The 23,197-nt window shown below is 70.4% G+C and overlaps 4 protein-coding genes across 6 annotated transcripts in view; 1 reads left to right on the forward strand and 3 right to left on the reverse strand.

The window, feature by feature from the left end:
* Positions 1 to 763: 763 nt before the first annotated feature.
* On the reverse strand, positions 764 to 12,612 carry LOC140643159 (copine-5-like). The gene is given in 21 exon segments (XM_072844635.1): positions 764 to 952; positions 1,522 to 1,595; positions 2,041 to 2,098; positions 4,065 to 4,167; positions 4,243 to 4,373; positions 4,375 to 4,625; positions 4,740 to 4,786; positions 5,106 to 5,167; positions 5,248 to 5,301; positions 5,662 to 5,737; positions 5,818 to 5,859; positions 6,352 to 6,456; positions 6,661 to 6,764; positions 7,016 to 7,079; positions 7,166 to 7,225; positions 7,509 to 7,585; positions 7,684 to 7,723; positions 8,243 to 8,346; positions 9,736 to 9,782; positions 9,914 to 9,954; positions 12,524 to 12,612. Coding segments are annotated over 21 exon segments (1,818 nt in total).
* Positions 12,613 to 13,918: 1,306 nt separating this feature from the next.
* On the reverse strand, positions 13,919 to 16,207 carry PPIL1 (peptidylprolyl isomerase like 1). Of its 2 annotated transcripts, none has more exons than XM_072844602.1 (4): positions 16,084 to 16,207; positions 15,321 to 15,475; positions 15,184 to 15,252; positions 13,919 to 14,256 (listed from the first exon to the last, which is right to left on the reverse strand). In XM_072844602.1, the coding sequence occupies exons 1-4, from the start codon at positions 16,137 to 16,139 to the stop codon at positions 14,036 to 14,038; spliced, it is 501 nt and encodes a 166-aa protein (XP_072700703.1). In that variant the 5' UTR covers positions 16,140 to 16,207; the 3' UTR covers positions 13,919 to 14,035. The 2 variants fall into 2 exon arrangements, with proteins under 2 accessions (XP_072700703.1, XP_072700702.1); XM_072844601.1 differs by having other exon boundaries at positions 15,160 to 15,252.
* Positions 16,208 to 16,342: 135 nt separating this feature from the next.
* Positions 16,343 to 20,397, forward strand: PSRC1 (proline and serine rich coiled-coil 1). The gene is given in 8 exon segments (XM_072844652.1): positions 16,343 to 16,395; positions 17,073 to 17,127; positions 17,210 to 17,267; positions 18,604 to 18,946; positions 19,173 to 19,329; positions 19,879 to 20,067; positions 20,162 to 20,243; positions 20,245 to 20,397. Coding segments are annotated over 7 exon segments (876 nt in total). The 5' UTR covers positions 16,343 to 16,395; positions 17,073 to 17,111; the 3' UTR covers positions 20,276 to 20,397.
* A 515-nt stretch (positions 20,398 to 20,912) lies between these two features.
* CELSR2 (cadherin EGF LAG seven-pass G-type receptor 2) overlaps positions 20,913 to 23,197 on the reverse strand; it is a 32,476-nt gene continuing 30,191 nt past the window's right edge. The window contains exons 33-35 of one of the 2 annotated variants that reach the window (XM_072844694.1): positions 22,764 to 22,970; positions 22,426 to 22,663; positions 20,913 to 21,025 (exon numbers count right to left, since the gene is read on the reverse strand). In XM_072844694.1, coding sequence (XP_072700795.1) covers positions 21,004 to 21,025; positions 22,426 to 22,663; positions 22,764 to 22,970 — 467 coding nt within the window. In that variant the 3' untranslated portion in view covers positions 20,913 to 21,003. Of the gene's footprint in view, positions 21,026 to 22,425; positions 22,664 to 22,763; positions 22,971 to 23,197 lie in introns of those variants that run through there. The other variant, XR_012039536.1, reaches the window with a different exon arrangement.

Below are 23,197 nucleotides of genomic sequence, written 5' to 3' on the forward strand. Positions count from 1 at the left end.
ACGGGCGGATGGGGAGGGGTCACCCCTTGCAGGGACGATGCCGGAGGGGACCCGGGGGGGCGGCGGGAATTAAAAAGACTATAATTTATTCCAGTTTAAGGCAACTCAATACAAACCCACAGCAGACGCACACGCGACACGGGGCGGGGGGAAGGGACTGTCCATGCAAGTAGAAAAGTGAAAGGGGGGGACACACACACAAAAAAGGGCCCGGGACCCCCCGGGAGCAGCCGGCACTCGCTGCGGGAGGACAGGGGCTGGCTGGGGGGCGAGGGGGGGCATGCGTCACCCCGGGGGCCGGGGATGGGGATGCCCTGAATGTCACCAGGGCCACCGGAGGGGACCCCACTCCTGGGGGGGGGGGGGCAAAGGGCAGGTGGGGGCAGTGGGGTTCTTGCCCACCCTGGCTCTGTGCTCAAGGGGGGGGGGGCTGGGGACCCCCTGCTCCTTTTTTGGGGGGCAGGATATGGCCCTCAGCACCGGTGTGCCCGGATGGGGACGAGCGACGATGGCCCTGGCTGGACATGGCGGGGGTCCGCCACGGCCAAGGATGCTCGCCCAAGGCCAGCGAAGGTGCCTCCATCCCCAGCCCCCCCAGGAACCCCAGAAAAGGTGATTTATGGGGGGGGGGGGGGCCCCCCAGGGCCCAGAGCCCTGGCAGGGTCCTGTGCCTTTTGTCGCTTGAAAACGGAAAGAGGGGGCTCGGAAAAACATCCAAGCCCCGGGGCTGGGGTGGGGGGCGTGGGGTGCCAGGCGGGTTCGGTCAGGGCTGGGGGGGCACTGGGGGGCCGGGGGGGTCGGGGCTGGGGGGTGCCGGCTGGGGCTTGATGCCCCGCGCCTTCATGTAGGAGATGAACTGGTCGGGGATCTCGGCCAGGACGTCCTTGGCCAGGCGCGCCATGCTCAGCACCGGGCTGGCCCCCCCCTCCACGTAGTCGCGGAAGGGGACGAACTGGGAGGGACAAGGGGGGGCACAACAGGACTTGCGGGGGCCCCAGGGCCTGGTCCCCCGTGGCCAGCATGGCCCGGTGTGTCCCACACTGCAGCCCCCTCCCCATCCTTGATGTCCCAGTGTGTCCCCAAATCCCAGTCCACCACCGTGTCCCAGTGCACCCCCACATCCAGGTACATCCCAAGCCCCAGTGCACCCCTTTTTCCCAGTGCAGCCCCCCCATACCCCAGCACACCCCCTCCATGTCCCAATGCCCCCTCCGCATGTCCCAGTGCATCCCCTCCATGGGCCAGTGCCCCCCATCTCCCAGTGCACCCCCTTCATGTCCCTGTGCACCCTCATGTCCCAGTACCTGTCCTCCCCTCAATGTCCCAGTGCCCCCATGTCCCAGTGCCCCCCATGTCCCAGTGCACCCCCCATGTCCCAGTCCATCTCATCCTCCCTCCGTGCTGTGAGCAGTCAGAGGACCCCAGGAGCGATGGGGCTGATTTGGGGGTGCCCCACCATGCCACCACCGTGCTGGGCCGGCCCGGAGGGGGGTCCCCGATCCCCGCCGGGGGGGTTGGTACCTGCACGATGTCGCGCTCGGCCACCTTGCCGCGGGAGGAGATGCGGATGTCGTCACCGTCCAGCTCCACCATGGCTGCGAGGGGGGGGCGGGGGGGGTCAGCAGTACCCGGGGTCTCCCCCACCCCCCCCCACTCCAGGGTGGGACCCCTTTAACCCCCCCAAACCCAAACCCAGCAGCCCCCCAGCCCTGGCAGCTGCGTGCAGGCAGGGGAGCGGGGCTGATTCATCAGCGGCAATTACTGGGGGAGCTTTAATTTGGCTTCGCTGCCTGCCCGTGGCAGAGCAGCTGGCTGCTGGGGGGGGCCTGCCCATGTTCCCCCCCCAAACACACCCCGGGGGCCCATTCAGCCCTAACGAACGCCTCCGCTCATAACCACACACACGCCGGCTTGCGGCGAATCCCGCTGAGCCCCAATAAATTCAACTCATATTTTCCCTGCCGTCAAAAGCAGCTCTGGCCCCCCGGTCGTCCCCCCCCCCCAAGGACACGGGTGGGATGGGGACAGCCACAGCCTTACCGTCGAACTCGGCCTGGCCGACCCCCACGATGATGATGGACATGGGGAGCTTGGCAGCCTGCAGCAGGGGGGGGGGGGCGAGGGCGGGGAGGGGAAAAAAAAGCAAAAAAAGCACCAAATTTATGGTTGCTGCCACCGAACACAGCCCCCTCCCCAGCCCCCAAGGGTCCCAGCCCCTTCCCATCCCCAGCATTCACCCCCCAGCACCCACCAGACCCCGGGGTGCAGCGCCTTTGCCTGGGGGGGGACAGAGGGTGACGGCCGGGACGCGTGCGTGACGGCCCTCGGGGACCCCGGCATCGCTGCTGCCTGCTCCCCTTCCCGCTGCCTCCCCCTGCCCGCACCGGCGCCGCTGCTGCCCGCGGGTGAGCGGATCGAATCGGATCCTCGCCGCGGTGTCTGCCTCGCTGCCGGCCTCGTCGCTGCCAACGCCTGCGCTCGGGGCGGGACGGGCACCCCACCACGCTTCGGGCCACGACGGGCACCCGGTGCCCGGGGCCGTGGTGGGCGTCCCGTGCTTGGGGCTGCGATGGGCGTCCTGCGCCCGGGGTTGTGTCGGGCACCCCGTCCTCGGGGTCGTGATGGGCATCCTGTGCCCGGGACCACGGTGGGCATCGTCCCCATGGGTCACGGCGGGCATGCCGCACCGCGTGCCACGCCGGGCATCCTGCGCCCGGCGCGGAGATGGGCAGCCCTGCCCCGGGGCCACGATGGGCGTCCCACGCTTGGGGCTGCGATGGGCACCCGGGGCAGCGACGGGCACCCTGCACCGGGGGCCGTGACGATCGTCCCATGCTCAGGCCCACGACGGCGACTCTGTCCTCGGGGCCGCGGTGGGCGTCCCGCACCCTGGGCCGCGACGGGCACCCCGCGCTCGGCGGCACCCCGGGCCCCCCGCACTCGGCACCGCAGGCCGGCACCGCTGGTTAAGGGATGCCCTCGGCTCAGCGCGGGGCTCCCACAGCAGCACCAGCCCCAAAGGGCACCCAGCACCCTGCCCGCGGCCCGGCACGGCCGCAGGCTGGCACGTCCCCGAGCCCGGGCCGTGGCGGTGCCGGGGGCCAGGCTGGCACCGGGGCCGGTGCGAGGGGCGGCAGCTGCCAGGGCTGAGCTCCCCGAGCTCCCGGCGGAGCCGCAGTGCGGGGATATTAAATAAAGCAGCAAACAAACGTTACCGGAGCTGTTCTCCCTCCTGCCCCGGCCGGGCGCGGACCCCGCGGATGCCTGGCATGGGGGGCACCGTGGGCACTGCCAGCCCCTCTCCCCCCCGCCAGCGTCCCCGCTCAGCTCCCGCACCCCCAGCCCTCCTGACGCCCCGGGGATCGGGGAGCCGAGATGGGGCTGAGCCACTGTAGGGGAGGTTGGGGGATGAGGAGGAGGAGGAGGAGGAAGAATAAAGCCCCCAGCTCGCCCGGGTGCGGGGCTGAGTGAGGAGGGGGGGACGCGGTGGGGAGGCTCGGGCAGGCGCTTGCGAGGGCAAAGGTGCTGCTGGTGCCTGCCAGGAGCCGCCTCGGTGCCGAAATTGCGTTTTCCTTTCCAGGCCCCTCGTGCGGAGGCGGCAGGAGCTGCCCCCCACCCCCCCGGGGGGACGCCGCGTCCTTGGCCGCCCGTCGCACCCGCCGCCCCCGGCTCGCTCTGGCACCCCAACAGCTTGGGGCACCCCGGGCATCTGGCCGGTCGTCGCACCCCAGTTTGGGGCACCCCGCATCCCTGGCTGGTTACTGCACCCATCTTGGGGTACCCCGTGCTGGTTGTTGCACCCACACAGCTCGCTGCACCCCGTCACGGGCACCCTAAGCCCCGGCTGGTCCTTGCACCCTGACATTTCGGGGCACCCCACATCCCCGGCTGGTTACTGCACCCATCTTGGGGCACCCTGTGCGCCCGCTCGGTTGTTGCACCCGCACAGCTCACTGCACCCCGTGCACCCCGCTGGCTGTTGCACCCCAGGTGGCTCAGAGCACCCCGACCCTGGCCGGTCCTTGCACCCCGTCCTGGGGCACCCACCGCCCCGTGGGACTCACGTTGACGATGGCCTCCTTGGTCTGCGCCATGTCCGAGATGACGCCGTCAGTGATGATGAGCAGCACAAAGTACTGGGACCCATCCAGCACCGCCGCCGCCGAGCTGGGGGGGACCCCGTGAGTGACACCGGGGTGGGCGCAGACCCCCCTCGGGGGGGGGGTGCTGGGACCCCCTTACCGGGCAACGTGGTTGACCACGGGGGCGAAGTTGGTGGGTCCGTAGAGCTGGACGCTGCGCAGGCTGCGGTGATACGCCTCCAGGATGCCCTCGATGCCGCTGCACGCCGGGTTGGCTGCGTCACCGTTCTGCAAGACGAGGAACCCCGGTGACAAGGGCGATGCCCCCCCACCCCCCCCACCCCTCGGGACAGCCCCTCACCAGCGGGAACTCGTGGGACACGCGTCCGTCCGGCGGGATCTTGGCGCCGAAGCCGAGGGCGGGGAACATCTTGTCGCTGTCGTAGTCCTGGATGATCTCGCCCACCGCCTTGAGGGCCATGGCGTAGGCGTTGAGCTGGTAGGGGCTCAGGTAGTGCAGCGAGGTGGACTGCGAGGGGTTCCCTGCGCGGGCGGTGGGCTCAGCCGGGCCGGATCCACCCCCCCATCAGCGATGTAACGAGTCCCCCCCTCGTTAAATAACACCGGGGACGCACACACACACAGACCCGTGCTCACCGTTGGATGCGGTGAAGTCGATGGCCACCGTGAAGTTGATTTGGGTCCTGGGTGGGGGGAAGCGGCTTTAGGGCCCTGGGGTGGGCGATGCAGGATGCGACCCATGGGTGCGGGGGGGCAGCCCCCTCCCAGGCCAGCCCTCGGCCCACAGACCGGCTCTCCCTGGGTGAGCACCCAAGGACTGGGTGCACCCCCCCTCCCCAATTCAGAGCACCCCCAAGTCTCCCTGCGCTGAGGTTTCACCCCCCTGCACCCAAGGGAGCAGCTGTGGGTGCTGGGGACACCCTGCCCAGGGCCCCGCCGGCTCCGGTCCAGCCCCCAGGATGCAGATGGGGAAACTGAGGCTCGTGTCCCCCCCTCGCTCACCCGCCCCTGATGTAGTCCAGGAAGGTGTGGTCGGACTCCACCGCGAAGGACAGTAGTGTCACCTGCCAGCGACAAGGGGCTGAGCGGGGGACAGTGGCTGCACCCTCCCGTGTCCCCTCCCCCCGTCCCCCCCCGGCCTCACCGTCCCCGAGTTCAGGTACTTCTTCTTCTTCATCCTCTTCCTGGGGTTCACCACCTGGGGGGGCGGAGGGGAGCTGCTCCCCACGGGAGCCGCAGCACCCCGGGGTGCAGAGGGGCACCCTGGGGACCGTAACGCCCCGGGGACACCACGTCGGGGCGCAGAGGGGCACCCTGGGGGGCTGTAATGCCCCAGGGGGCTGTGGCACCCAGGGGTGCAGCCTGGGCACCCTGGGGACTGTCACGCCCAGGGGTGCAGGACGGAGACGCTGAGGACCATGACACCCAGGGGTGCTGCACAGGGACCATGACACCCAGGGGTGCAGCACGGGCACCCAAGGGACTGTAACACCCATGGGTGCAGCTGGACCCCCCCTCCCTGCCCCCCCAGGCCCCTGTCCCCACTCTCCGGCCTCACCTCGTAGACGTTGAACTGGCTCTGTCCCCGCGCCAGCTCCCGGTAGCTGGTGGTGAACTCCCCGATGAAGTCGTGGCTGCGGGGCGAGGGGGGGTCAGCGTCAGCCGGGGCGCGGGGCCGGGGGGGGGGTGTCCTCGGGGCCACCCCCCAGCTCACCTGCCATCGCGGTCCCAGTCGTACACCTCCACCTTGATAGCTCTGCGAGGCAAGGGGGGTCAGAGCCGCCTCCCGGCACCCCCAGAACCCCAGACCCCCACCCTGGGGGCTGCGACGGGTCCCCGGGGCGGCCCCCGGCGCCTGCTCCCTGTGGGTTTGTTTTGACGCCTCCGTGGGCCTTTTCCTTCCTCCTCCTCCTCCTCCTCCTCCTCCTCCTCAGGCATTTTTGGTGGGATATTTTTATCTGCCGTTGCCACAGCAACGTCCGACACGGGGCCAAGCTGGCGGCGCGACGCCGCTGAGCTTTGTTCGCCAGGACACGCAGCCGGTGGCTCCGGTTTTAGGGGGGGACACACCCCAGGGATGGCTCTGTGATGGCAATGAAGCCCATTGCCCAGATGGGTAAATTGAGGCACGCAGCGTGGGCGGGCCGGGATGCCGGAGGGCTTGGGTATCAGCGTAGGTACCACAGAGACTGTGGGAAGAGGGTGCAGAGCGGCCGCCCTCGCTGGCCCCGGAGGACCCGGCACTCACCGGTCGTAGTCGCCGTTGCAGAGGGCGCGCACCGGGATGGCGAACGCCTGCCAGACGGGGTTCAGCGTGTTCCTCACCACCTCCGTCTTGTGGCAGATGGTGAAGCTGGGGGGGGACAAGGGGGTCACCCGCTGATGGCAAACGCCACCCCCACCCCATCACCCCAGAGGTGATTTTTGGAGACCCCCCCCCACCCCCCCAAGCCAGCCCCATGGGGACATCGGAGGTCCCCAAGGTGTCCCATGGCCGGGGCTGTGTCCCCGCCCTGTGATGGGGGGGGTGTCGCTGTGTTTTGGGGGGGTCGCTCACGTCCCGTCCTCGTTGCTGCGGTAGAAGACCATGAAGGGGTCGGATTTGCCGAAGAAATCCTTCTTGTCCAGCTTGTTGGCGCAGAACTGCAGCGTGGCCACGTCCTGCAGCGGGGACGGGGGGGTCACCGGCCCGGCCCCCCCCGGGGACACCGGGGGAGCAGGATCCCGGGTGGGCGCTGCTCGGTGTGTGAGGGACGCAGGACCCGTGGGACACACCATGGGGACAGGTCAGCCCTGACCCTCATCTTCCTCACCCCAGCGTGAGGAAGGCCCAGGGGGTGTCTCAGTCCCCCCCCCACATGACACTGGGGTGTCCCCAGTCTGTCCCCCCCGTCCCCGGAGCCGCGGCTCACCCGGCAGTTGCCCAGCTCTTCAGCGAGGAGGATGATGGTGCCGCACTTCTTCCCAGGGATGCCGCTGCCGAGAGGAGCCGTGAGCCGGGGGGGGGGGACATGGTGACCCGGGTGTGTCCCCCCCCCAGGGCTGGGCACCCCCAAACTCACCCGTTGGAGACGGCCGGAGCGGGTCTCCTGCCCCGGGTGTGCGTGGTGACTGTCCCCATCCTGCTGGGACACACAGCGAAGGGTGACGGAGGGGACAAACCCCCTGCCAAAGCCAGACCCCACCATGGGGAAACTGAGGCAGGGGCTGGGCAAGGGACACGGGGAGCCGGGGCAGCCCGGAGCCGGGGCTGTCGGCACCGGGGTCTGGTCTCCATCCCGGACACCCGGATAAGGACCCGGGCGCCCCGCCAGCACTGGGCGGGGGGGGACATGGGGACACCGGGCAGCCAGCCCGGCGCAGGGCCCCCCCGGGGACACTGAGGCACGGGGGGAGCGGGCTCACATCAGGGGCTTCTCCAGGCGGCTGCCGGCCGAGCCCACGATCTCACCCAGGGTGCAGAAGGCCTGGCCCAGGAAATCCTGCCGGAGCCGCGGTGTCACCGGGGTCTGTCCCCGTCCCTGTCCCCGTCACCCAGCCCCGCGGTGCCGGGGGGGAGCGGTGCCGGCCCCGCACTTACGTGCTTGGAGAGGTCGGGGCTTTTGGAGTCCACATCGTACCTGGGGACAGACGGGGACCCGTGGCCGAGGCAGCGGGGACGGGAGTGGGGACGGGGTGGCCTTGGGGACAGGGTGGGGACAGGGATGGGAGAGGGATGGGGATGGTGACAGGGATGGGACGGGGATGGGACACAAATGGGGATGGGTTAGGTATGGGGACAGGGACAGGGACGGGTATGGGGATAGGGACAGAGATGGGACAGGGATGGGATGGAGATGGGATGGGGACAGGGATGGGGACAGGGATGGGATGGAGATGGGATGGGGACAGGGATGGGGATGGCACAGGAATGGGGACGGAACAGGGAGGGGGACACGGACTGGACAGTGACAAGGACACGCCTGGGACAGGGACAGGGACAGGGACAGATGCCAGCACCCGCCTGGCATCCGCAGCCCCAGGCTGAGCCACCGCACCCAGCCCCGCAGCGGGGGGGCTGTGCCAGGGCGCTGGGGGCTGTGGTGGGTGGGGGTGACACTGGGTGGGGGGACAGCAGGGGGGACAGTGGGGACACTCACAGGTCGAAGCGGAGGTTCTGCTTCTCCTCAAAGAAGTAGTCGAGGACGAACTTTCGCAGAAAGTCGGGGTTCAGGGAGTTGTCGATGACCTCGGTCCGGCCAAACTGGGGGACACGGGGACATGGGGACATCGGGACACGAGGACATGGGGATGGGGACATGGGGACACGGGGATGGGGACACGGGGACATGGGGACACGAGGACACAGGGATGGGGACATGGGGACACGAGGACATGGGGATGGGGATATGGGGACACGGGGACACGGGGATGGGGACACAGGGACATGGGGACATGGGGACACAGGGATGGGGACATGGGGACACGAGGACACGGGGATGGGGACATGGGGACACGGGGATGGGGACATCGGGACACGAGGACATGGGGATGGGGACATGGGGACACGGGGATGGGGACATGGGGACACGGGGATGGGGACATCGGGACACGAGGACATGGGGATGGGGACACGGGGACATGGGGACACGAGGACACAGGGATGGGGACATGGGGACACGGGGACGGGATGGGGGACGGAGGAAGAAGACCAGAGGGGGGATGGAGAGAGGGACGGGGACGCCGGGGGGACATTGGCGGACATTGGGACACGAGGTGACGCGGGGGCGGGAGGGGACGCGCGGGCCAGGCACGGCGGGACCAGGTGCCCCTTTGTCCTCGGGCGCGGGGCTGGCACCGCTCCTGCCCAGCCCCTGCCCGCCCACCGAGCCCCGAAGCCCCTCAATTAAGCAGCAGTTAATTACAGGGCGCCCGGCGGCGGGGCGGGGGGCGGGAGGAGCGGGGGGGGCCGGGGCCCCCCGGGGGTGTCCCCAAGCGTCCCCTCCCTGGGGACGGCCAGCACCCGCCGGGGCCGCCGAGCGCCGATTGGCCAGCTGGCTGCACGCCGACGGCCGATTGGCTGGCTGCCCGGCACCCCAACGCGCGCCCCAGCTCCCCAGCATGCTGGTTGGCTGGCTGGCTGCACCCCAGCAAGCTGATTGGCCAGCAGCCCAACATGCTGATTGGCCAGTTGGCCAACACCCCAACGTGCTCGTTGGTCAGTGCCCCGACATGCAGTTGGCCAGAATCGGACATGCTGATTGGCCACTGGGCCAGCACCCCAACATGCTGATTGGCCAGCACCCCAACACCCTGACATGCTGGTTGGCCACCCGGCCATCACCTTGACATGCTGATCGGCCTGACATGCTGATTGGCTGGCTGGCCGGCACCCCAACATGCTGATTGGCCACCTGGTTGGCATGCCCACATGCTGATTGGCCTGACATGCTGATTGGCTGGCTGGCCGGCACCCCAACATGCTGATTGGTTGCCTGGCCATCGGTCCGATATGCTGATTGGCTAGCTCCCCGCCATGCTCATTGGCCAGCTGCCTGGCACCCCAACATGCCGATTGGCTGGTCGGCCAACCCCCCCCCCAACCACCACCGCCACGCCGCCTGTCCGTCCGTCCGTCCGTCCGTCCGCTCACCTCCCGCCACTGCCTGCTGCCGGGGCGCTGGGTGTAGAGCACGCAGACTGCGGGCAGAGCCGGCCGCGGGTCAGGGGGGCCGGGCACCCCCCGAGCCCCGAAACCCCCGGGGCCCTGTGCCCGGCCCCCCGGCCCCCCCAGAGCCCCCGAAAGCCCCAAACCCCCGGCCCCCACTCACGCGGGTCCGACTTGGAGAAGGTGTCCTTGTCCAGGAGCTGCCTGCGGGGAGACGGGACAGTGGGGCCCGGGCAGGGGAGGGGGAGTGGGAGTGGGAGTGGGAGTGGGAGCGAGTGTGAGTGAGTGTGTGAGTGTGTGAGTGGGAGTGGGAGCGAGTGTGAGTGTGAGTGACTGTGACTGTGTGAGTGTGAGCAAGTGTGAGTGAGTGTGTGAGTGTGTGAGTGGGAGTGGGAGCGAGTGTGAGTGTGAGTGACTGTGACTGTGTGAGTGTGAGTGTGAGCAAGTGTGAGTGAGTGTGTGAGTGTGTGAGTGGGAGTGGGAGCGAGTGTGGGAGTGGGAGTGGGAGTGGGAGTGAGTGTGAGTGAGTGTGTGAGTGTGAGTGGGAGCGAGTGGGAGTGGGAGCGAGTGTGAGTGACTGTGAGTGTGGGAGTGGGAGCAAGTGTGAGTGAGTGTGTGAGTGTGTGAGTGTGAGTGGGAGCGAGTGTGAGTGTGAGTGACTGTGACTGTGTGAGTGTGAGTGTGAGCAAGTGTGAGTGAGTGTGTGAGTGTGAGTGAGTGTGAGTGAGTGTGAGTGTGTGAGTGTGAGTGTGAGCGAGTGTGAGTGAGTGTGTGAGTGGGAGTGAGTGACTGTGAGCGTGTGAGTGTGAGTGTGAGCGAGTGTGAGTGAGTGTGTGAGTGGGAGTGACTGTGAGTGGGAGTGTGGGAGTGGGAGCGGGAGTGTGAGTGAGTGTGAGTGTGTGAGTGTGAGTGTGAGTGAGTGTGAGTGGGAGCAAGCATGAGTGAGTGTGTGAGTGTGTGAGTGTGAGTGAGTGTGAGTGACTGTGACTGTGTGAGTGTGTGAGTGTGAGTGTGAGCAAGTGTGAGTGAGTGTGTGTGAGTGTGAGTGAGTGTGAGTGTGTGAGTGTGTGAGTGTGAGTGTGAGTGGGAGTGGGAGTGGGAGCAAGTGTGAGTGAGTGTGTGAGTGTGTGAGTGTGAGTGGGAGTGAGTGTGAGTGACTGTGAGTGGGAGTGAGCATGAATGTGAGTGAGTGAGCGTGAGCGAGCGTGAGTGTGAGTGCAGGGCCGGGTGAGCGTGGCTGCGCACACCAGGCTGCGCACGTGGGTGCGTGCACGTGGCTGGGCGTGCCACGTGTTGGTGTGCACGGCCGCGTGTCGGGGCGTGCACAGCCGTGTGCCGGTGCGCACGGGCGCGTGTCGGGGTGTGCAGGGCCGAGCGTGCTCCATGCCGTGTGTCGGGGCGTGCACGGCTCCGTGTGCTCCGTGCTGCACGTCAGGGTGCACGGCCGCGTGTCGGGGTGTGCACGGCCGCGTGTCGGGGTGCCCACCCGTGTGTCGGGGTGCCCACCCGTGGGTCAGGGGGTGCACAGCCGCGTGTCGGGGGGTGCACGGCTCCGCGTGCTCCGTGCTGCGTGTCAGGGGGTGCACAGCCGTGTGTCAGGGTGCCCACCCGTGGGTCAGGGGGTGCCCACCCGTGGGCCAGGGGGTGCCCACCCGCGTGGGGGGACCCCAGCCCCCGTCACCCCCCGCTGCAGCTCTGAGCAGCGTCCGAGCGCCGGGACTTTCTCCGGTCCCCGATGGAGTGGGAGGAAAATAGGTCGGAGCGGCCGCAGGCGGCGCGGCCGGGGGGGGCACGGGGCACCCAGCACGATCGGGGGGGCACCCAGCGGGGCCAGGGGACCAGGGACACCCCAGCACCCCGCCCCAGTGGGCCCCCAGCTTGCAGAGAGGGGGTGCAGAGGGGGCTGGGGGGGCAGGAGGTCCAGGCCCCGCTCCCCGGGGGGTCGGTGGCACGTCACGCTGCCCAGCCCCCCGCTTCGGTCCCCCGCCCCACAGCCACAGCTCCCAGCACCCATGTGGGGCTCCCCCCCCCCGAGCCGGCACCTGCGTTGGGGGCCGACAGCATTACCGGGGGGGCAGGATCCCATCTCGGGGGGACACGGGGGGACAGCCTGGCACCCTCATCCCATCCCCGGGGTCCCCCTTCGGGCACCCCCATCCCTAGAGCCCCCACTCCCCCAGTGCCCCACACCCCCGTTCCCCCAGCTCTCCCAGTACCCTGCACCCTCCAGTGCCCCCTGCTCTCCCAGTGCTTCCCAGTGCCCCCACATCCTCCCCAGTGCTCCCCACTCTCCCAGTGCCCCCCCCGAGCCCCCCACTCCCCCAGTGCCTCCCAGTACCCTATACCCGCAGTACCCCTGGCTGTCCCAGTATCTCCCAGTGCCCCCCACCACTGAGTGCCCCCCATGCCCCCAGTACCCGACACCCCCTGTGCTCCCCCACTCCCCCAGTGCCTTCCAGTACCCTACACCCCCGAGTGCCTCCCGCTCCCCCAGTGTCTCCCAGTATCCAAAAACACCGACTGCATCCTGCCCCCCAGTGCTCCCACTCCCCCAGTGCCTCCCAGTACCCTCCAACGCCAGCTGCCCTCCACTCCCCAGTGCCTCCCAGTACTCCCCGTTCTCCCAGTACCCTACAACGCCGATCGCCCCCCGCTCCCCCAGTGCCTCCCAGTACCCTACCACACCGACTGCCTCCCGCTCCCCCAGTGCATCCCAGTGCCTCCCAGCACCCTACGACGCCGATCGCCCCCCGCTCCCCGCCGCCCCCGGTACCTGCAGGACACCGTCAGCTCCACCCGGGTGGCCGGGACGGGGCCGGGGCCGGGGCCGCTGCCCGGCTCCGGGACGCCCAGGCCCGCCATGCCCCGGGCTCCGCCGCTGCCCCGCTCCGGCCGCCCCCGCGCCCCGGCACCGGCACCGGCACCGGGATCGGGATCGCGATGGGGATCGGCTCCGCCCCGGCACCGCCCCCGGCACCGCCCGGGGCTCCCGGCCCCGGCCCCGGCCCCGCACCGAGGGGCTGCCCCGGTGTTCCCTACGGCACCGCCCCCGGGGACCCCGGCACCGCCCCCGCGCCGCCCCCGGCATCGCCCCCGGATCCTCGGGATCGCCCCCAGACCACCGATACCGCCCCGGCATCGCCCCGGATCCCCGGAGCCGCCCCCGGACCCCCGGCGCTGCCCCGATCCCCGCCCCGGTATCGCCCGGGGGCTCCCGGCACCCTCCCAGGCACCGCCCCGCCCCCGGTACCCCCAGTGCCCCCCCGGTGCCGCCGGACCCCTCGGGGCACCACCCTGCTCCCCGGGAGAGCTCCCAGTGCCCCCAGTGCCCCCATAGCCAGACCCCCCAGTGCCCCCTCAGCTCCATCACCTGCACACCCAGGGTCCCCCAGTGCCTCCCAGTGTCCCCAGTAGCTCCCAGTACCACCCCCACACCATCCCCAGTATCACTCAGGGGCTCCCAGTGCTGTCCCAGTACCTCCCAGCCCAGCCCCCAGTCCCCCCAGCACTCCCTGTGCCTCCCCCAGTGCCTTGGCCATGAGGACACTGGGGTGGGGCTGTACTGGGGGCACTGGGCAGACCGGGAGCCAGACTGGAGCCCCCAGGCCCACTGCAGCCCAGGCGTTATTGTAGGTCCTACAGAAACAGCAAAGGGCCCCGGGGCGGCTCTGGGGCCCCAAAAGCCATTGTGGGGGCGGGGACACCAAGTCCTGGGGGGGACACCCAGCGTGTGCTGGCATTGGGACCCCCATGCACGGGGACACGCGCGCCAGGCCGGGGGTCCCCAGCGCCGCGTGGGGAGCCCAGGTTTGGGGGGGGGGCACCCAGCACTGCCACCCCCCTCCCACCCACCTGAAGCCCCGTGAACCGGTGGCCCCATGATGGGGGGCACCCGGGGCGTCCCCAGAGCTGGGGCGGGGAGGGGGTAACTCGGGGTCTCCTGTCCCCCCCACTCTGCCCCCCCCCAGCCCCCCCCAGCAGCTGGGGCCGGTGACAGCTCCGTGTCCCCAGGACGGGGGGGGAACCCCGCCATGGCCAGCCGCTGCCTGCAGCGACGCACTCCCCTGGGGGGGGACACACACACACACGCGCCCCCCGGTCCCCAACCATGACAGGGCCACCTCCCCCCCCACACCCCCCCCCAAAAAAAAATCCCACCACGGCGGGGGGCGGGGGGGTGACCACCACTTCGCACCTCTTTTATTACAACCGAGCGCTACAAACCGGGGGGCGGACGACACAGTGACGATGACGACGGTGACACCGCAACTCCCCCGCAGCCCCCCTACCCCGAAGGAAACGCCTTGATGACCTTGACGTCGTCGAGGGGCCGGTCCTGGGCGTTGGTCTCCACCATGGCCAGGCGGCCCAGGACCCCCATGCCCTGGCAGACCCTCCCGAAGATGCTGTGCTTCCCGTCCAGCCACTGCGCCGGGCCCAGCGTCAGGAAGAACTGGCTGCCGTTGGTGTCCGGTCCCGCGTTGGCCATGGCCAGGATGCCGGCGCCTGGGACGGACGGACGGACAGAGGGACGGACGGAGTTAATGTTCTGCTTCGAGGGTTGGTTATGACCTGGTATCATCCACCTCGTGGATGGGGCTCTGGGGAATATGGGGGACGTGCCACCCCATGGCCAAGGGCCTGGCATCATGGGGACGTGCCACCCCTTGGATCAGGTCTCAGGGGACACAGGGGACATGCCACCTCATGGATAGGGTCTTGGGGGACACAGGGGACATGCCACCGCGTGGCCAAGGTTCTAGCATCATGGGGGACGTGCCACCCCGTGGCCAAGGGCCTGGCATCATGGGGACGTGCCACCCCTTGGATCAGGTCTCAGGGGACACAGGGGACGTGCCACCCCATGGATGGGGTCTCAGGGGACACAGGGGACATGCCACCTCATGGATAGGGTCTTGGGGGACACAGGGGACATGCCAGCCCACGGCCAAGGTTCTAGCATCATGGGGGACGTGCCACCCCATGGATGGGGTCTTGGGGGACACAGGGGACGTGCCACCCCATGGCCAAGGGCCTGGCATCATGGGGACGTGCCACCCCGTGGACAGGGTCTTGGGGGATGTGAGAGACAAGCGACCCCATGGCCAGACTCCTGGGGGACACGGGGGACACGCCACCCCACGGCCAAGGCCCTGGCACCATGGGGGACATGTCACCCCATGGCCCAGGTTTTGGAGGAGACGGGGGACGTGCCACCCCATGGCTGGGGTCCTGGGGGACATGCCACCCCATGGCTGGGGTCTTGGGGGACACACCATCCCACGGCCAAGGTTCTGGGATAGGGGGGGACATGCCACCCCATGGATGGGGTCCTGGGGGACATGCCACCCCGTGGCCTGCGTCCTGGGGGACGTGGGGGACGTGCCACCCCACGGCCGGGTTTCTGACCTCCTGGTGACGGTTTCTGCTCACCGGTGAACTTCAGCTCGGGGTGCAGCTCGTCCTCAAACTGTTTGCCGTAGATGGAGGCGCCGCCGCGGCCTGGGGAGGGGTCGCGGTCAGCCGGGACCCCCGGCACCGGGGGGAGGCCGAGGGGGGCCGTCTCTCACCGGTGCCGGTGGGGTCCCCCCCCTGCACCATGAAGTCCTTGATGACGCGGTGGAACTTGGTGCCGTTGTAGTAGCCGCGGCGGCAGAGCTCGGCGAAGTTCTTGCAGGTGCGGGGCGCGTGTTTCCAGTACAGCTCCAGCACCAGCGGGCCCATCCTGCCGCCGCACCGGCACCGGCACCGGCACCGGCACCGGGGGGGTCACCCCATGGTGTCCCCCACCGGGGCTCGGGCCAGACCCAGGGGGACGCGGGGCTGGCAGGGGTGGGGGTGCTTGGGAGCAGGGGGCAACAGGGGCTGTCCGGTACCGGGAGGGAGGGGAAACTGGGGGCTGTCCGGTACCGGGAGGGGGAACCGGGACTGGCCGGTACTGGGGGACAATGGGGGCTGTCCGGTACCGGGGGAGCTGGGGGCTAATGGACACCGGGGGCTGCCGGGTACCGGGGGGACGGGACTGGGGGCTGTCCGGGACCCGGGGAGGGGGACACCGGGGGCTGCCCGGTACCGGGAGGGGAAGAAGTGGGGGCTGTCTGGTACCGGGGGGCGGACCGGGACTGGCTGGTACTGGGGGATAACGGGGGCTGTCCGGTACCGGGGGGACTGGGGGTAACGGACACCGGGGGCTGCCCGGCACCGGGGGGGTGGGGAGGGACCGAGGTGCTCCCGGTGCCGGAGAAGGGGCCGAGGGGGTGGGAGGGGCCGCCCGCTGCCGGTGCCGGTGCCGCTGCCGGTGCCGGTGCCGGGGAGAGCGGCCCCGCCCCTTACGTGGTCTCCATGGCGACGGTGGGCGGCTGCCAGGAGTCGGGCGGGACGGCGGCCATGCCGCTGCTGCTGCTGCCGGCGGCGGCGGAAGGGCCCGGGCCGCCGCGCGCTTCCGGGGACACGCCCTCTTCCGGCGGCCACCAATGGGAGAGCGCGGTTGGCGGGGCGGGCCCGAGGCGGAGGGCCAATCCGCGCGGCGGGCGGGCGCGCCTCTATTGTGACGCACGGGAGGGGGAATTCGAACGAGGCCACGCCCCCTCCGCCGGGACACGCCCCCCCCCTCCGCGCGCGAGCGGCGAGCGGGAGCCGGGGGCGGTGAGCGGGGCGGGGGGGCGGGGGAGGACCGGGAGCGGGGCGGGGCCAACCGGGAGCGGGGCGGGGCCAACCGGGACCCACGGGACGGGGGCGGGAAGCGGGGACCCCGCGGTGGGGGCTGGGGGCGCCCGGGGGCGGGGATGCGGTCCCCGGGGCCGGGGAGACCCCCCCGGAATGGGGGTGCGGGGCTGGGACCCCCCGGGGGGGCGGGGACCCTCTGAGTGTGGGGCCGGGGACCCCCAGGGACCGGGCTGCGGGGCCGGGACCCCGCGGCGTGGGGACGGGGTCCCCTGGCGTGGGGCTGGGCCCCCCCCCCCACCCCGGGACCAGGGTGTGGGGCTGGGGTCCCCCCGGGGTTCGGGGCTGGGACCCCGCGGTGGCGGCCGGGACCCCCTCCGTGTGGGGCTGGGGTCCCCCCGGGATTGGGGGTTCCCCGGGTGGGGGGCGCGGGGCTCCCCCGGTTTGGCCCCCCCCAGGCCGCGCCGTGCCCGAGCCGGCGGTGCCGTCCCCGGTGGCACAAAGCCCCGATTGTCCCTGGCACCCACGGGTGCCGTCCCCGGGCGCTGGCTGGTGCCACCCGGGCGCCCCGCCGGGGGTCTGGGACCGGGGGTCGGGGATGCGGGCGGGGGGTGGGGGCGCGGGCGGGGGTCCGTGGGTCACCCCCCACTCTCCGCCAGGCAGCCCCTGTGCCGGCACCGCGGGCCGAGGCGGAGGCGATGGCCAAGGAGCGAGGTAGGGCAGCGCCAGCGCCGTGTCCCCCCCGTGTCCCCTCTCCGGTGCTGGGGGCCGGGGCTCACCCCGCGTGTCCCCCCAGATGTCCGCTTTGTCACCGAGGAGAGCTTCGACTTTGGGTTCCTGTCCCCTTCCGACAGGTGAGGCGGGGACATGGGGGACGCGGGGGACATCGCGCCCCATTAACAGCATCCTGGCATTGTGGGGGACATGCCACCCCATGGCCAGGGACACGGGGGACACGCCACCCCGTTAACGCGGTCCTAGGAGACATGCCAGCCCATGGCCAAGGTTCTAGCATCATGGGGGACGTGCCACCCCATGGCCAAGGGCCTGGCATCATGGGGACGTGCCACCCCTTGGATCAGGTCTCGGGGGACATAGGGGACGTGCCACCCCATGGATGGGGTCTCAGGGGACACAGGGGACATGCCACCCCATGGCCAGGGACACTGGGGACACACCACCCCGTTAACGGGGTCCTAGGAGACATGCCACCCCATGGCCAAGGTTCTAGCATCATGGGGGACGTGCCACCCCATGGATGGGGTCTTGGGGGACACAGGGGACGTGCCACCCCATGGCCAAGGGCCTGGCATCATGGGGACGTGCCACCCCTTGGATCAGGTCTCAGGGGACATAGGGGACGTGCCACCCCTTGGATCAGGTCTCAGGGGACACTGGGGACACACCACCCCGTTAACGGGGTCCTAGGAGACATGCCACCCCATGGCCAAGGGCCTGGCATCATGGGGGACGTGCCACCCCATGGATGGGGTCTTGGGGGACACAGGGGACGTGCCACCCCATGGCCAAGGGCCTGGCATCATGGGGACGTGCCACCCCGTGGACAGGGTCTTGGGGGATGTGAGAGACAAGCGACCCCATGGCCAGACTCCTGGGGGACACGGGGGACACGCCACCCCACGGCCAAGGCCCTGGCACCATGGGGGACATGTCACCCCATGGCCCAGGTTTTGGAGGAGACGGGGGATGTGCCACCCCATGGCTGGGGTCCTGGGGGACATGCCACCCCATGGCTGGGGTCCTGGGGGACACACCATCCCACGGCCAAGGTTCTGGCATAGGGGGGGACATGCCACCCCATGGATGGGGACCTGGGGGACATGCCACCCCATGGCCAGGGACACTGGGGACACGCCACCCCATTAACAGGGTCCTAGGAGACATGCCAGCCCATGGGCTGTGTCCCGGGGGACATGGGGGACGTGCCACCCCATTGCCAAGGTCCTGGGGGACACGGGGGACATGCCGCCCCATGGCTGGGGTCGCAGGGGTGCTGGGAGCCGTGCCACCCTGCAGCTGGCATTACGGGGGACATGGGGGACGCGCCACCCCACGGCGGGCATCCTGGGTGGTGTGGGGGAGACGTGCCATCTCCTGGTGGTGGGTGACACGGGGGTGGGGGGGGCAGAGGGAGCCTGGGCAGGGCTAATGCTGGCCTTCACCCCGCAGCCGGGAGGAAGAAGAGGATGAGGAGGAGAGCCCGGCTGGGGCGGGGGCCGGGGGGGGCGGCGGGCGCTGGAGCCCCCTGAGCGGTGCCCGGCTGGAGGAGATGGTGCGGGAGGCCACACGCCTGGCGGCACAGCTGGAGCAATGTCACCTGGCCCCCGCTGCCCCCCCCGGCCCCCCGCGCAGCCCCCGCAGCCCCCGCCGCGAGACCTTCGTGGTGAAGGACAGCCCGGTGCGGGCGCTGCTGCCCACCGTGGAGCCGCGGGGACCCCCCCCCGCCGCCGTCCGGCCCCCCGCCAAGCCCCGGGGTGTCCCCGCTGCCACCAACATCCCCGGCACCCGGAAGGTAGGTGACACCTCGGGGGGTATGGGGGGGTCCCAGTGCTCCCAGTGTGGCCCCACACCGTGATCCCACCAGGGCTGAAGTCCTAGACCCCCCCCCCCAAACCTGCCTTGGGGTGGGGGGGTTCCAAGTGCCACCCTCACGTCCCCAGGAGGGGCACCGCGGCCCCCCCAGCTGGGCGGTGGGCAGCCGGCGAGCGGTGTCCCTGTCCCCCCCCCTCTGCTTCCAGGTCTCGCCCAGCTGTCACCCCACAGCGGCGCCGAAGGGACCCTCCGGTGCCAGGGTGCCCCCCCCCAGCCGGGTGGGCCCCCCCCGGCCTTGCCCTCCCCAGGGGCAGGGGGCTGGGACCCGGGGCAAGTCGGAGCCCCCGCGGGCAGGGACAGCAGGTACCGGAATGGGGACGGGGACCGGGATGGGGACGGGGACAGCCCGGGCACGGGCAGCTCCTTGGGCAGGGGCACCCACGCCATGGGGCACCCATACTATGGGGCACCCATGCTATGGGGCACCCACGCCATGGGGCACCCACGCTATGGGGCACCCGCACCACAGGGCCCCCATGCCATGAGGCACCCACGCCATGGGGCACCCATGCTATGGGGCACCCATGCCATGGGGCACCCACGCTATGGGGCACCCGCACCACAGGGCCCCCGCGCCATGGGGCACCCACACCATGGGGCATCCGCACCACAGGGCCCCCGTGCCATGGGGCACCCACGCCATGGGGCACCCATACTATGGGGCACCCATGCCATGGGGCACCCACGCTATGGGGCACCCAGGCCACGGGGCAGAAGCGGAGCCAGCCCCACCAGGGATCCAGCACCCCGGGGCCAAGCGGGTGCCAAAGCTGCTCCCAGGCCTGGCCGCGGGCTGGGGGGGGGTCCGGGTGCCCCGGCCCCAGGTGCCCCCACGCCCCCCTCTCTCCCCAGGCCAGCCGAAGGCGAGGGGGGGCACTGCCCCCTGCCCCCCCGCTGCCCGCCAGCCCCGCGCCAGGGCCACCGCCGTCCCCGTCCCCGTCCCCTCCAGCCGCCCCCCCGCACCCAGCGCCATCCCCAGGGCGCCCGGCCGGACCCCGGCGGGGGGGGCGGCACCGGGTGGGAGGGCACCCGCGCCCAGAGGTAAGGACGGGTGCTGCTGGGGGGGGGAGGGGGGGGGGGCGGGGGGTTGCCCCCCCGTGCCTCAGTTTCCCCACGGCTGCTCTCCCCTCTGCAGGTGCGGGGGCGGCACGGGCAGCCCCCCCGGCCGCTGGCTCGGGGTGCAAACCCGGACCCGCCCCCAGCCGCCTCCGCCCCCCGGAAGACGGCAGTGAGCAGCACCCCGAGGTGACCCCCCCACGCACCCAGAGGAGCTCAGGGTGCCCGGACCCCCCCTCCCGGCCCTGTCCTGGTGTGTGGGTGAGGAAGGGGGAACTGGGGAAACTGAGGCACAGGGTGGGGGGCAGAACTGGGCCCCCCAGGGATGAGGCAGAGGCGCAGGTTGGATTTTGCTTTAATTACAAAAGGTCACGTCAGCAGTAGGAAATCCCCCGCCCCCCCTTCCCAGCACCCAGGGGTCCCTCCCCCCCAACACCCACCCCTGGGTGCCACCGCCTCAGCCTCACCCCTGGGGGGAGGGGGCAAAGTATTGGGGGGGCCCCAGACATCCCTGCACCCCCCAACTAATCCCCCCCCCCTGCCCTGTGCCCCCCCTGCCCCCCACCTGGGGGGGGTTGGCACCGGGGGGGGAGGGGGGTTTATATATCTTTTTTTTTTGTATTTTTCATGTATTTTTTAAATAAAACCCTCCACCGGGCACGGGGGCTGCGGACAATGTGTGTGGGGGCAGGGTGGGGGCACCCAATGCCACATTCCCCCCCCCGGTGCCAACGGGGTGGGGGACAAATCCCTGCCAGGATCCAAAGTGCAATGGGTGGGGGTCTGCGGCTCTGTGCCCCCTCCTGGTGCCCCCCTCCCCTCGGTGCCCCCCCCGCCCCAGTGCCCCCCATCCTGGTGCCACCCCCCATCCCGGTGTCCCCGGCGTGGTGGCATGGGCAGGGGGTGCCCGCTGGGTCCCCGTTAGATGGAGGTCTCGTCGCTCCTGGGTGGGGGACAGACACGGGCAGGGGGTGGGCACGAAGGGTCGGGGGGGGGGGATAAAAAACAAGACAGACGGATGCGTGATCGGGGGCGAGGCGGGTGCCAGGGTGCCCTCCACGCCCGCAGCACCCAGCGCTCGCCCAGACGGGGGGTGATGGAGGGGGGCGGGGGGGGGCAGGAGCCCCCCAGGCCCCGCGGGTTAATGGAGAAAATTAAAAAACAGAAATCTGGGCGGGGGGTGGGGGGGGGCGGAGAGGAGAGAAGAGGGAGGGTTAGTGAGGGAGCCCCCCCCGGTGCCCACCCTGATGCCACCCCGACCCGCCCTGTCCCCCATGGGCACCTCGGCACCCCATGGGCACCCAACGGACGGTCAACGGGCACCCAATGGGCACTGTTAGACCTGGTGGGCACCCAACGGGCACCGTGGCACCCAACGGGAGCCCTCACACCCAGCGTGTGCCCTTACACCCAAGGAGCACCCGATGGGCACCCCGGCACCCAGTGGGCACTCAACAGGCTCTCGGGCACCCAGTGGGAGCCCTCAACACCCTACGGACACCCAACAGCCAGCCTTGCACCCAGTGAGTGCCCCACGGGAACTGTGGCACCCAATGGGCACCCAAAAAGCAGTGTTGCACCCAGTGGGTGCCCAAACGGAACCCTGGCACCTAATGGGCACCCCACAACCACCTTTGCACCTCATGGGTGCCCAACGGGCACCCTCGCACCCAACAGCCATCCTTTCACCCGATGGGCACCCAGTGGGAACCCTGGCACCCAATGGGCACCCAACAGGCACCCTGGCACCAGGTGGCACCCAACGGCCACCGTTGCACCTGATGGGCATCCAGGCACCTAATGGGCACCCAACAGACACTCTTGTACCTGATGGGCACCTAAGAGGAACCCTGGCACCCGATGGGCACCCAGTGGGAACCCTGGCACCTAATGGGCACCCAACAGCCACTCTTGCACCCAATGGGCACCCAATGGGCACCCAATGGGAACCCTGGCACCTAATGGGCACCCAACAGCCACTCTTGCACCCAATGGACACCCAACAGCCACTCTTGCACCTGATGGGCACCCAATGGGCACCCAATGGGAACCCTGGCACCTAATGGGCACCCAACAGGCACCCTTGTACCTGATGGGCACCTAAGAGGAACCCTGGCACCCAATGGGCACCCAACAGGCACCCTTGTACCTGATGGGCACCCAACAGCCATCCTTGCACCCAACAGCCATCCTTGCACCCAACAGCCATCCTTTCACCTGATGGGCACCCAGTGGCCACCCTCGCACCCAATGGGCACCCAGTGGGAACCCTTGCACTCGATGGGCACCCGCTGGGCACCTGCTGGGCACCCGACGGCCACCCACCATCTGTCGGGCACTCACTCGGAGCCGGAGGAGTCCTCGTCCACGGTGCCCGCCTTGATGCTCATGGCGATGGGGGTGACGCCGCTGAGCTGCTCCTGCAGGGTCTGCCGGGGGCGGGGGGCCGGGGTGCCCCCCACCCTGCTGCCCTCGCTGCCCGAGGAGGCGGCGGTGCCCGCGGGGGGCGGCGGGGGGGGCCCGAGGCGCTGGGTGCTGCCCCGCTCGCTGATGGGTGGCAGGCACTTCTTCTTCAGGATGCCTGTGGGGTGGGGGCATCACCCGGCGTTTGGGGGGGTCCCGGCCTCGGTGTCCCCCCCACCCACCCCATGACACCCGCTTGGGTGCAGGGCACCCCGTACCTTTGTAGGGGTGGGGCAGGGGCAGCAGCGGGGGGTCCCTGGGGAGCGCCTCGCCGTTGGGGCGGGGGGGTTCGCCCCGGGGGGGTCCCTCGCCCCCCGCCGGCTCCACCCGCAGGGTCTCGCTGCCCCCGTGCCCCTCGCTCTCGCTGGCCGTCGTCACGAATTCCCCCGGCCAGTACGGCCGCCCCGGGGCCACCAGGCTGTCACCTGCAGGCGGGGGGGGCTGCTGGGACGGGCAGGGCGAGGGGCCCCCACCCATCCGCACTGGGTGCCCCCCATCAGCACCCCAAACTGGGTGAGGGACCCACTGGGTGCCCCCCATTGACACCCCAGAGAGGGCAAGGGACCCCCTATCTTCACTGGGTGCCCCGCCGGCACCCTGGACAGGCCGAGGGACCCCCCCAAACCCATCGGGTGCCCCCCAAGACTGGGTG

The sequence above is a fragment of the Ciconia boyciana genome, chromosome 23 (genome assembly GCF_034638445.1).
Source record: "Ciconia boyciana chromosome 23, ASM3463844v1, whole genome shotgun sequence".
Lineage (NCBI taxonomy): Eukaryota > Metazoa > Chordata > Aves > Ciconiiformes > Ciconiidae > Ciconia > Ciconia boyciana.